General features: G+C 48.2%; 1 protein-coding gene across 1 annotated transcript in view; it reads left to right on the forward strand.

The window, feature by feature from the left end:
• The window catches only part of Notch2 (notch receptor 2), a 144,331-nt gene that overhangs the window by 31,384 nt on the left and 100,073 nt on the right, over nt 1-12,874 (forward strand). The window contains exon 2 of the mRNA XM_076574653.1: nt 9,314-9,395. Coding sequence (XP_076430768.1) covers nt 9,314-9,395 — 82 coding nt within the window. The remainder of the gene's footprint in view (nt 1-9,313; nt 9,396-12,874) is intronic.

Raw genomic sequence — 12,874 nt, forward strand, 5'->3', positions numbered from 1 at the left:
TTAAGTTGTACTTAACAAAATAGGTTTTTGTTTTGTTTTGTTTTAACCTTTATAATGGGGGAGGGGGAGGCGGCTACTAAATGTGCAGGAAATTGGTGGCAGGCAAAATTTGTCTTGATCAGAGGACAGATAGAGATAGTGGAACAGATCAGATGGAAGGTCTCAGTTCCGGCTCAGACCGGCCTCTTGAGCTCTTTGTGTTTAGCCTCTGGGCATGGCGCGTCTTCCTCTCGGTGAGGCTTTAGTGCAGCCTTGAGCCTGTGGGCTTGTGAACCCTGTGTCTGTTTTGGTTAGTGGCTTCTCCCCAGGTGGGTGTGTAGGCTGAGGAAATCTACCAGGGCTTCTGGGGCCGGTGCTGGGGCTTACTGATCAATGGCTGTGTCGGGAGCCAAAGCACTCACCACTGTATGAGGAGAACAGGTGTCTTCACTTGGATTTCCTGCAGTTTTTACTGTTGAGGTGTGTATTTGTAATCCAGGCTAGCCTTGAACTCCTAGACAATCCTCTTGCCTGTCTGTCTGTCTGTCTCTCTCTCTTTCTCTCTCTCTCAGGTGTTGGAATTATAGAGGCTGAGTCACCGTGCCCAGTGTCTACAATTTTCATCTTATTAAAAAAAAAAACCTCTTCCCTATAAACTAACAAACCTACATTAATCCTTGATTAATGCCAGCTAGTTGTAGATTATTTTGCTTCTGCCCGACTTCTTCAGGCAGTGTCTCCTTGGTACACATGGCTAACAGTGCACAGGGACTGGTCAGAGGGAAAATTGTCACCTGTGCAAATTTTACTTTTTTAAAGACTTATTTTAGTTATGCATATATGCATGTGGGTGTGCACGCGCACATGAGTGCATGTGCTCACCAAAGCCAGAAGAGGGCGTCATCGGGTCCCCTATGCCCTTTACAGGTAGCAGTGAGCCTTTTGATGTGGGTGCTAGGGCGAGCAGGTGTACTCTCAGACACCATGACGTCTCTCTAGCCCCTACTCATGCGCATTTGAAGACAGGAACTTTGAAAGGTGTTTGAGTTTTGCTGAGATTAGAAATGTATGATGATACTTTCTCACCTTTTATCTTGTTAAAGGCCAGGGCATTTATGCCATCTCCTTCCTTTTATTTTACTTCTTATTCCGACAAAAGTAAAATCTGTATCAGAGTCTCATTTGGCTATTCCCATGCTCAGGAAAACGGAAGCCTTTGGACATTTTAAACACATAAGCTGATTATTGGGTCTCTTAATAGGTTTTTATCTTAGATATAATGTCATAGTGAATACCACACACCTTCCATGGTCCAGGCACATGGAGACATCTTCTTTGCTAGTCAAGGCCACTGCCTTTCACTAACTTTTAAAGACGTGAGGGTGAGAGGATGATACATCTGCCCAAGCTGCGGTTGAAGAAGCAACATCAAGGCAGACAGGAGGATGTGCTGCCTCGGTAAGGAAGGCTATGCTTCCTTCTTCAGATTGCAAGTAGGAATTAGCAAACTGGAGGAGGAAGCTGTAGTGAGTGACGGCCGGAGGGAGGACGATGCAGAGATGCTGTTAATAGACTGGCCATGTTCTGGTTCTCGTGTGGGTTTTCAAACCATGAATCCTATATAGTGTAGTCTTCAAGACACAGAGCTGGAAATTAGCCAGTTGAACTCATTCGATTTGGCTCACAGTTGAAGTTGAATTTTTTTTTTCTCCCTATAGACCCGATGAGAGAAAAGCAAAGGGGAAGGAAAAAACACATTGCATGGTCAAGTCCAGTGTGACACAGCATATTGATGAACTTCACTCCCCACCCCCTCCCCCTCCCCCTCCCCCACCAAAGGAGTCGTTATTATGAGTGAAGGCGAAATTTCAGTGTTTAGACTCAAGAATTAATGTAGGCTTGTTAGTTTATAGGGAAGAGGGTTTTTTTTTTTAATTAAATAAAAATTCTAGATGCTGTGCATGGTGTCTCAGCCTCTGTAATTCCAACACCAGAGAGAGAGAGACAGACAGACAGACAGACAGACAGACAGACAGGCAAGAGGATTGTCCAGGAGTTCAAGGCTAGCCCAGATTACATAGTCCGTTCCGGGCCAGCCTGGGCTAGATTGAAACACTGCTGCTTCTTTGTTCTAAACCACAGCAGGTTTCAGTTCAGGGAAAGCAGCCAGGACTGTGAACCCTCTAGCTGTCCTGTGTGGCTCTGGAGTCAGCATATTTTAGGTAGGAAACATTTTCTATTGGGTAATCTCAGTGAAGAATGCAGAGATCCTTGACACATTATTGGGAAAGTAAAAATCAATGTCTCCCTCGCTGCGTTCCTCCTTTCCTTTTAATCAAGACTGATTCCAGGAGGAAGACAAATACAAACCACTTTGCTTCTGTTTAAATGTGACACTTGGGACTGGAAGCTTCTGTTTGTTGGGCCTTTTTTTTTTTTCTTTTCATGGCTGATTCTCCCCACCCCCCCCCCACCCCCCGCCAAAAAATAAAAAATGGGATAAAAAAAAATGTAGTGGAAGCTTTGTTGTTTGAAATGGAAGGGTGCTGTGAAAATCATTGCAAATCCCTGGTGTCTCCCTGTCTGCCCTCCATTCTCCTATTTTGGGTAATAATGCAAGCAGTCATTTTAGAAAACATCGCTGAGTTCACTTGACGGCACCCCTTTCAGAGGCCTTGTGCCAGAAGCAACAGAGGGACACGGCCAAGTTCCAGCCAGCAGCCCAGACTCGGGCTCTCAAGTTCTGCTACTTGAAATTTGCATAAACGTTGAAGGGAGAAGAAGAGAAGCGCCCTGTGTCACTGTGCTTCACATATTTTAGGATCTGCAGCCATTCAGGGCGTTAGAATGTTATCTGAGGGAGCAGTGGGTGTGCATGCTGCAGGCGAAGGGAGCGAGCAGGCTGTGAGAAGAATCATGTGAGGCAGACAACAGACAGAGGCTTATTTGAAGAGGCTACAGAGCAACAAGTAATGCCAGTTTAAAACATCACTTGTCAGAGCAACAAGTGAAACACATTGAAGGCCGCTCAGATTACACCGTCTGGGGTACCAGACTTAATTACTCATGTTAGAGATTCTTCAAACAAAGGGAGGCTTTTAGGCCCGGGATACATAGCTGGCATGGCCCGAAAGCGCTGGAAAGCCTAGAAAATTGTGATGAGGAATCCACCAAGTCTGGATACCACCTTTAGTCTGTCTTTAAAAAAATGAACCCCTGGTGCGTTGGACCCGGTAAAAATCAGCATCACTTATCTTGTTGTTTGCAGTGTTTGTATGCAGTGGAGGCTAATAAACTTGGAGCCCCATCTGGACTGAATGGCGACTCGGGTCTGTGCTGTTTCTTAGTTCTTTGTAGGGAGATTCTGATATTGGGTATCAGAGGGTAGACTGTAGGCATCTAATTTAAAAAAAAGCTACGTTTACTGTATTTGTATTTTTCCTAAAGCATCTGGCTATGCCACTTTCTGTCTGTTCATCCCTCCCTTCCCTGTAGGCTGAGTACAGTGTGGCCAGAGACTGTGTGGTTCATGGCTGATCGCCACAGGGTGCTGGTTAAGGGCTGTGCCCATAGGTGGTGTGGCCCTTTCGCTCATGTGTCCTGCTAGTTGTACATTTAGTGAATCATTTCTCTTTATTGTCTTTTTCAAAGGAGAGCAGTCGGCTCTGCGTGGCTTGTTGGTTTTATTAGAGGGCTAGTGATGGCACCTGGGAGGAATTTACCCCATTTATTGATATCACACTGCATTAAATTGTGTCATTTTCCTTTGAAGTTCCTGTGCCTGAACCCACTTGAAGCAGCAGCTGTGACCCTGACCAGACCTTGGCGATCTGGCCCATCCTGGCCTCTGTGGCCTTTCTCCTGTGGCCATTCTTTAATTCCCATCTCAAGGTCAAAATGTATGTTAGTTCCCTCTGCCCGGGTGCCCTGCCTGCTCGGGTGGGCCTTTCTTAGTCTATCTGAAGACTTTGTGACTGTGCCTCATTTCTGGGTTTTGTTTCTTCTAGAATGTACACTGTCTAAAGTGGCTTTTTGTTATCTGTTTTCCCCTAAAAGAAGCCGTGTTTGTGAGACAGGAACTCTTAGTCGTTGACCACAGTAGCCCTGACATTGGGGCCTGTATCTGCATACCTAGTAGATGCGCTGTGCTCTGAGTATTAGAAAGCCTGCCTCAGCCAGGGCGTGGTGGGCACCTCTTTGATCCCAGCACTCAGGAGGCAGAGGTAGGTGGATCTCTGTGAGTTCGAGGCCAGCCTGGGCTACAGAGTGAGTTCCAGGACAGGCAGGGCTATAATGAGACCCTGTATCAAAAAACTGGGAAGGGGTGGGGAGAAAACCAGGGGGAGGGCAGGGGTGAGGAGGAGCTGATCCCTAAGCTCTGCACTGAGAATGCGTGATACTGGAAGCTGGCTTCTAAATTTTGTGTCACACTGCCAAGTGACTGAGTGATGGGACAGAAGTCTACCTTTTTGTTTGTTTGTTTGTTTTTTGAGACAAGAGTTTTTCTGTGTAACAGTTCTGGCTGTCCTGGAACTCACCCTGTAGACCAGGCTGGCCTCTGACTCACAGAGATCTGCCGGCCTGTGCCTCTCGAGTGCTGGGATTTAAAGGCGTGTGCCACCACCACCCAGTGCCTGTGTGTGTGTGTGTGTGTGTGTGTGTGTGTGTGTGTGTGTGGTGTGCATGTACAGAAGTTCAACAATGTGAAAGACTGACCATACTCTGCTACCATGTGCAGTTGATGAAGAAAAGCTGGGCTGGAGTCCAGGGCTCCATCAGCTCTTCATTTGATTGAACTCTTCACTCTCTGACACATGTGAGCTGCCTTCAGATTTGCATTTAAGTTGCTAAACTGAAACTTTTTGCCTGGAAAGTAAGACCATTGGCTCTTGAGATGTGGTCTTTTCCCATCTCTCCTGTATCGATCTTGTTTACTGAAGTTTTAATTTTTTATATGACACATAATTACAGTATTCACTTAGAAATAGCCCTAGAATAAAGTCATGAATCTCCAATTTTAGTTTTTCTTTTGTTTACTCAAACTGCTCCCACCCAGATGATCTGAGTTCTTCGGTGGTTGACTTAAGTAAGTCAGGAGACTTCTTACGTTGGGCACTCGGGGCTCAGTGCATTTGTTCTGTTCTCAAGTGTGGGGTTCCTCAGACCTGGGAACTCATTCAGGCCGAAGAGTCAGCCCAGTGCTGCTGAAATAGGGGCTTCTGATGCACACTAAAGCTTGAAACTCATGGCTTAGTAAACGTTAAAGGTTCAAGGTAGCAGAACCCCACAAACCAGCCAAGGGGCATTAATTATTAGCCTGGGGAGCCCACCTTCTTTTGGTCCGTGAGTTGGATTGGTTCTCGAAGGCAGGGCTGTGAAGTTATTTGCTAGATTGATTGCCACATATTGACTTGGGGTTGTTTGTATTCTATGAACCTGTCACTGTAATGATTTGCCAGGACACTTAATAGGAACGGGCTGTGATTTTTTTTTTCCCTGACCGTGGCTGAGTCATGGGTGGCTGGGTCCTTAATGCTTTCCTGGATTAATTTCTCCACGTATACTGCATATTTCCCATGTACATCTTAAAACTTGGTGTATTTCTTATATATTATTACCGTGTGTGTGCATGGTGTAATGTTTATGGGTTTGTGTGTGGTACATGCATATGAGTGGGATGGTGAGTGACCCTGTGTGCACATGTCAGGGCCAGAGGACTGCTGGTGTCTTCCTCTATTTCTTTTTCTTTCACTGTCTTGAGACTAGAAACTTTCTTTGGGGGCTTAGCCTGGCCATACAGTAAGCTCTTGGGCTCTGCCTGTGTGTGCCCCTCTCCAAGGTGAGATCCCAGGCATGCACAGCCATGTCTGGCTTTTTGCATGGGTCCTCATGTCTGCCCAGCAAGCACTGTTACCACCTGAGCCCCTCCCCAGCCCCTTTCACGTAGTGCCGCTTACAGGAGACACTTGGGGCATTTAGTCTGCCCAGGATTGGGTCACGGGTAGGGAATTGAGCCCTAGGAGGCTGTGCCTTGCCTGCAGCTGTACAGTCAGACACAGGAGGATTCGGGACTCTCTGCAGCTGTACAGTCAGACAGGAGGATTCAGGACTCTGCAGCTGTACAGTCAGACACAGGAGGATTCGGGACTCTCTGCAGCTGTACAGTCAGACACAGGGGGATTCAGGACTCTGCAGCTGTACAGTCAGACACGGGAGGATTCAGGACTCTGCAGCTGTACAGTCAGACAGGAGGATTCGGGACTCTGCAGCTGTACAGTCAGACATGGGAGGATTCGGGACTCTGCAGCTGTACAGTCAGACAGGAGGATTCGGGACTCTGCAGCTGTACAGTCAGACAGGAGGATTCAGGACTCTGCAGCTGTACAGTCAGACACGGGAGGATTCAGGACTCTGCAGCTGTACAGTCAGACAGGAGGATTCGGGACTCTGCAGCTGTACAGTCAGACACGGGGATTCGGGACTCTGTGCAGCTGTACAGTCAGACACGGGAGGATTCGGGACTCTGTGCAGCTGTACAGTCAGACACGGGAGGATTCGGGACTCTGCAGCTGTACAGTCAGACACGGGAGGATTCGGGACTCTGCAGCTGTACAGTCAGACACGGGAGGATTCGGGACTCTCTGCAGCTGTACAGTCAGACACGGGGATTCGGGACTCTGCAGCTGTACAGTCAGACACGGGAGGATTCAGGACTCTGCAGCTGTACAGTCAGACAGGAGGATTCGGGACTCTGCAGCTGTACAGTCAGACACGGGGATTCGGGACTCTGTGCAGCTGTACAGTCAGACACGGGAGGATTCGGGACTCTGTGCAGCTGTACAGTCAGACACGGGAGGATTCGGGACTCTGCAGCTGTACAGTCAGACACGGGAGGATTCGGGACTCTGCAGCTGTACAGTCAGACACGGGGATTCGGGACTCTGTGCAGCTGTACAGTCAGACACGGGAGGATTCGGGACTCTGTGCAGCTGTACAGTCAGACACGGGAGGATTCGGGACTCTGCAGCTGTACAGTCAGACACGGGAGGATTCGGGACTCTGCAGCTGTACAGTCAGACACGGGAGGATTCGGGACTCTGCAGCTGTACAGTCAGACACAGGAGGATTCGGGACTCTGCAGCTGTACAGTCAGACAGGAGGATTCAGGACTCTGCAGCTGTACAGTCAGACACGGGAGGATTCAGGACTCTGCAGCTGTACAGTCAGACAGGAGGATTCGGGACTCTGCAGCTGTACAGTCAGACACGGGGATTCGGGACTCTGTGCAGCTGTACAGTCAGACACGGGAGGATTCGGGACTCTGTGCAGCTGTACAGTCAGACACGGGAGGATTCGGGACTCTGTGCAGCTGTACAGTCAGACACGGGAGGATTCGGGACTCTGCAGCTGTACAGTCAGACACATGGGGATTCGGGACTCTGCAGCTGTACAGTCAGACACAGGAGGATTCGGGACTCTGCAGCTGTACAGTCAGACACATGGGGATTCGGGACTCTCTGCAGCTGTACAGTCAGACACATGGGGATTCGGGACTCTGCAGCTGTACAGTCAGACAGGAGGATTCAGGACTCTGCAGCTGTACAGTCAGACATGGGAGGATTCGGGACTCTGCAGCTGTACAGTCAGACACAAGAGGATTCGGGACTCTGCAGCTGTACAGTCAGACACAAGAGGATTCGGGACTCTGCAGCTGTACAGTCAGATGGGGAAGGATTTGAAGTTCATGGTGGCTTTTACTGGTTAGGGTTCTTGCAGGGTACACAGCTGAAACTTGATCTATGCCTTCAGGGTAGTCCTCCTGTCCAGAGACGTTTTTCTTTTTCTTTAAAAGGAAAGAGGAAAAAGCAAAGAGAGAAAAGCCTGAAAGTCCTCACTGAAAATAATAAAAGTGTCTAAAGAGAATGAAAAAATCAGTTTGAGAACTGCAGCGTGGAGGAAATAACCTGACATTAACTGTTTTAATTATAGTAGTCACATCGAGCTTATCAGTGTGGGAAGAGGGAGCTCTGGAGTCTTACAGGGAAGCGACAGGCTGAGAAGATCCCTCTTCCTGTGTCCGCCTGTTCAGTGTGCAGCCCAGTGATCGCCTCCTCGATGCCAACAGCTGTTTCGGAGAGGGGCTGGACTTAGCGAGAGGATCTCAGGCTCAGTGCTGCACCAGATAACGTCTGATAACATCTGATACCTCATGAGGAAGCCACTTACCCTCTCTGGCCCTCACTCTGCAGAACACGGTCATAACAACACCCGCCCATGGTTGTGGGAAGTAGCCGGTCTGTAGTTCAGAGCACAGCCTCTGGGTCTGGTCACCCTAAGGCAGTTTTGTGTCTGGCTCTGCCTTGCTGGTGTGATGATGGACAGGCCACTTGCCCACTCTGTTTCCTCAGCTGTGGAATAGGTGTGCTGAGACAGACCTCTCAGGCTTGTTGTCAAGGCTGCATTAGTTCATCTACGCACAGTGTTTGATAAGTACTCCCGAGAGGCTTATGATCCTCTTGATTGTTAGAGTGGGTTCTGTCTTGCCTTCCTAGTTGTCCTTAGGAGTCTTGATGTATATTTTGGCGATGAAAATTCCAACCATAGACGCTAAACCTCCAGGTGCTGTAAGTGTGGAGCCAGGTAGACTCAGTGAAGGTTTGTGGGGTGTGCCTTTCCTCCACTGAGTCTTTGGGGAGCCCTGGGTGGTCAAGTCTTTGCAGTCTCTCAGGAGGCTTAGGGGAAACAAGAATGTGAGAGCTTGAGCTTCTCTGTGAATGTAAAGTTACTTTCTACTGTGTTGACTTCAGTTCCTCTCCCCTTGCCTTTTGTGAATCTTTAAAATGAGAGATGGTGATGTTTTCCGTGCTCCATAGATTAGTTCCTCTTTTTTTTTTTTCTTCCGGATTTTGATGGTGGCAGTTGATGCTTCTGACTCCTTACTGAAGTGCCCTGTTCTCTGCAAATGTCACCTGACGCCAAGCAGCTCCTTAGCATGGTCAGCCACTGTCCACTAAACCTTGAGTAGTCAGCGATGGATTCTTACACACTTGTGAAGTGTCTAAATCCCGAAAGGATCGTGGTCTCTTATGGTTGGTACGGCTTTAATGAACCTTCCTGTCACTGGGGCATGTGACTGCCAGACATACTGAGCCCAGAGAAGTAGGAGGCTGTGGGATGAGCGTCTGTGCTTCTGTGACTGGGGGGAGCAAACAAGGGCAAGTCGGTTAAAAGCCTAAAGGGAGATGCAGAGCAGAGGTGATGCAGGGACCCCACTTTGGGGCCTGAGGGTCATGATTGGTGCCTGATTCTGATTCCAGTCTGTCTTTTATTTCAGCTTTGCAGTGTCGAGGCGGTCAAGAGCCCTGTGTGAATGAAGGGACTTGTGTTACCTACCACAATGGCACAGGGTACTGCAGGTGAGTTCTCCCTCTGTGTGTCCGCCCTCTCTCCGACAGCAGGCCCTGCGTGAGGTGCGCTCGGGCTGTTTTTACATGTCTGATGCTTCTGTGAAGTGTTCCTGGTCCTCACTCTTCTGGGGTAGTTTCTGTGGGTGGTGAGGATGGAAGGACATGGGTGTTAGGTAAATGGTGGTGAGGACATCTTACTAGTCTTCCTTTACCTTCATCGTTATGAAAGAGTTTCAGGGAGTGGCTAGTTAATATCTACCGAGTACTCTCTTTTATTTTTCATTTCGACACAGCTTTAGAATCTTTTTTCCCTCAAATACTAGATATAATCATCTTTTTGAGTCACACCAAGTAGATATTTAATTCTGCCCGCTATAAGTGAATGTAAAATAGTCATTTGAAACTTTGATTTCCTTGTTTAAAGGTCCAGTTCTGAAGGTGAGGCTGTGGAGAGAGATGTATGGGAGCTTGTGGGGTGGAGGAGGGGCAGGTCTGCGGGCAGGTTACGTGGATGGGGAGCCGATTGGACCTGGAAACTTGGTAGCCTTGATTCAAGAGCATTTCTTTTCTGTTTTTCCAATTATCTGTTCTAGCCTGACCTTTTTGTTTGAGAAAAGCCACGAGATAATTTCCTAAATAGTTTCTTTTATGTATTTGTTTTCTTATTTTTGAGACAAGGTCCCACTATGTAGCCTTGGCTGGCCTAGAACTCCCTATGTAGACCAGGCTGGCCTTGAACTCACTAAGCTATGCCTGCCTCTGCTTCCCACAGTCCTCAGATTAAAGGTGTGTACCACCAAACCAAGCTACATTTCTTGCTGATTATATATTTTCTTAATTTTTTTCCTCAGAAGTTTTGGTAGTAAGGTATATCCATTCTCTTTATACCAGAGAGAATAAGATCGGGTGATAGGAAATTGCTGTTACTTTTTCTTCTTTCATTGTGACATTTTCCACCCCAAATAGAGTTGAATCTGACCCTGGGATCTAAATTCTTTAATGTCATAAGGCTGTTTTTTTCCCCGAGTCAGAATCAATTTTTCTTCCACAAAGTGAAAATATTTTAAGCCGTGACGACAGTAGAATTTAACAATAGTTTGTTTGGATTGGGATTAAGATAACATTGGAAATGAAAGGTTTTATGTAACTGATTATGGCTACTAACTTGGTTTTCAGCCGGAAAAACAAAACTCCTGTGGTGCATTCTCCTCCACATGGAAGATAATAAGGGAGGGGGTTCAACACCTCGGATTGGCCACCACAGCCTTGTCTGTCTCTTTGCGGGTGGCAGTCCGCTGTGTGGTGGCTTGTGCTGTTCTAATGGCCGGCTCTCCGATGGTGTTAACCGGAGGAGCAGTGTGGTCACATGTTGAGCCCTTTCTCAGTAGATCGTGAAGCCCTGGCTCTGGGCGTTTTTGCATAGCTAATACCTAGTATGGTGCCTGGTATGCAGCGACTGTAAAGCAGTGAGTTCTGTCGTCTGCCTTCTTCCAGGGCAGTGGTTCCCAGCCTTCCTAACATCGCGACCCTTTAATACAGTTCCTCATGCTGTGGTGACCCCAGCCGTAACATTACTTTTCATTGCTACTTCATAACTGCCACTTTGCCGCTGTTATGAACCGTAATGTAAATATGTGGGTTTTCTGATGGTCTTGGGTGGGAATGAATGACCCTTTGAAAGGGTCATTCAACCCCCAGGTTGAGAACCGATGTTCTGGGGGGGGGGGGTTGTAAACAGACATCTGTTTACCTCAGGTAGGGCACTGCAGGTAGAACCAAGAGCTGATGCCTCCTGAGTCCAGCTCAGTGCATCAGTGAGTTCATTGGTGTCCTTATCGGAGCACAGGTGACTCAAAGGCCACCCCAGGGAAAAGCCCACACGGGGGTGGGGGGTCGGGGGTGTGGGGGTGACCAACTCCTGAAAGCTGCCTTCCTGGCCCTTTCCACACAGTTCACACAACTCGCGGGCAGCTCTACTGAGGCGAACCTGTTCTCCCCAGCAGCTGATTGTTATTTTTGTGACCCTGGAGCGGGGCTTTGCAATCTCATAGCCTTTATGCTTTTCCTTCTGCCCTGTAAGTTTCATTAACTGCTTCTTACCAGCTCCATCCTGCCTTTGGGAGGAAGTGTTTCGATTGGAAGGACACAGCCACACACGCTCCTTGAGTTAAAAGAGGTCCATACATACAGAGTTCAGTACATACCGTCATTTCCATGGCCCTTATCTGTTTATCTTAACAAGATTGATTTCCCCTCTGGGAATTTTATTTGTTTTGTGTAACACTGGCCTGGTAGAGAGGCCAGCTAGTTGGATGTAATTGGACTTGGTGACTTACGCAGGGGAATTTCACATAGGTTATAAATGCTGGCCTGTATGTGGTCTCCTGTGAGAGAGGAGGCGTCAGGGAGAACAGACTCTGAGTACTGGAGAGGACACTAAATAAAAGGCTCGCTTGTAGGGAGAGGCCGTTTCGATGATGGCCAGCCTCAGCCGTGAAGCATCACCCAAGAGGCTTGGTTGTCCCCAGCCGCAGAAAGAAACCCTGCATGGTGATGCGCACAGCAGAAGTGGAGCAGCCTGGAGCTAGGTGTGCCCAACACGTGGGAGGCAGAGGCAGGCTGGTCTTTGTGGGTTCAGGAGCAGCTTGGTGTACAGAGTGAAATTCAGGCCAGCCAGGGATACATAACGAGACCCTGTCTGAAAAAACAGTCTCATTTCTGTCCCCGAAAACGTGTAGGATGGACTTGTGGGTATTGTTCTGGGGGTGTCCCTCAGATAATCATTCAGTCCTGCTGCGAAGGGAATACGCTCCGGTGAGGAGGAGTAAGGGAGAAACTTGGCAGAGCCATCTTTTGGGGGGACCGGCAGGAACAATCCGACTGGATTGTTAAGAGTGCTTGGCTCACTAAAGGTGTCCATTAGTGTCCTGAGGAGGGGCTGGGTGAAGTGAGTGAACACACGAGAGTGAGAACAGTAGCAAGGAGGCCGCACACTTTGCTCTCTGGACTCTGAAGCATCATCGTAAGTAAAACTGGTGTGTACTCACACTTCTCAGCATCCCTCCAGCCCCTCTCCGCCTGGAAAACACGGCATTCCGGTGTGTCCCCTAACTATTTCCCCCAAATAGTGAGTATTCGAACACTTAAAGGGTTATGAAAATTACACCAGGCATGCAGGGCATGTGATTGTCTTTAATTCCTGAGGTTGCTTAGTGGATTAAGAAAACAAAGTCGAAGCCAAGTTCCTTTTGTGGGGGGTAGGGTGGGAATTGGGAGAAGAATGTTTTAAAGTGGAAGGTATCCCAGAACCTGGTAAGGTGGCATTATGCTGCTGCTTCATCTAAACCCTAATGATTGTTTATAGAAATGACAGAAGCCCGTGATAAGATCACATTGACAGATGAGGATAAGTACTTTCAAAGATGGGTTTTGTGCACAGCTCAGCTGTTCCCCGCGCCCCCTTCTCACTGTTAGGAGCCCACGGACCC

This window comes from Peromyscus maniculatus, chromosome 6, assembly GCF_049852395.1.
Source record: "Peromyscus maniculatus bairdii isolate BWxNUB_F1_BW_parent chromosome 6, HU_Pman_BW_mat_3.1, whole genome shotgun sequence".
Classification (NCBI taxonomy): domain Eukaryota; kingdom Metazoa; phylum Chordata; class Mammalia; order Rodentia; family Cricetidae; genus Peromyscus; species Peromyscus maniculatus.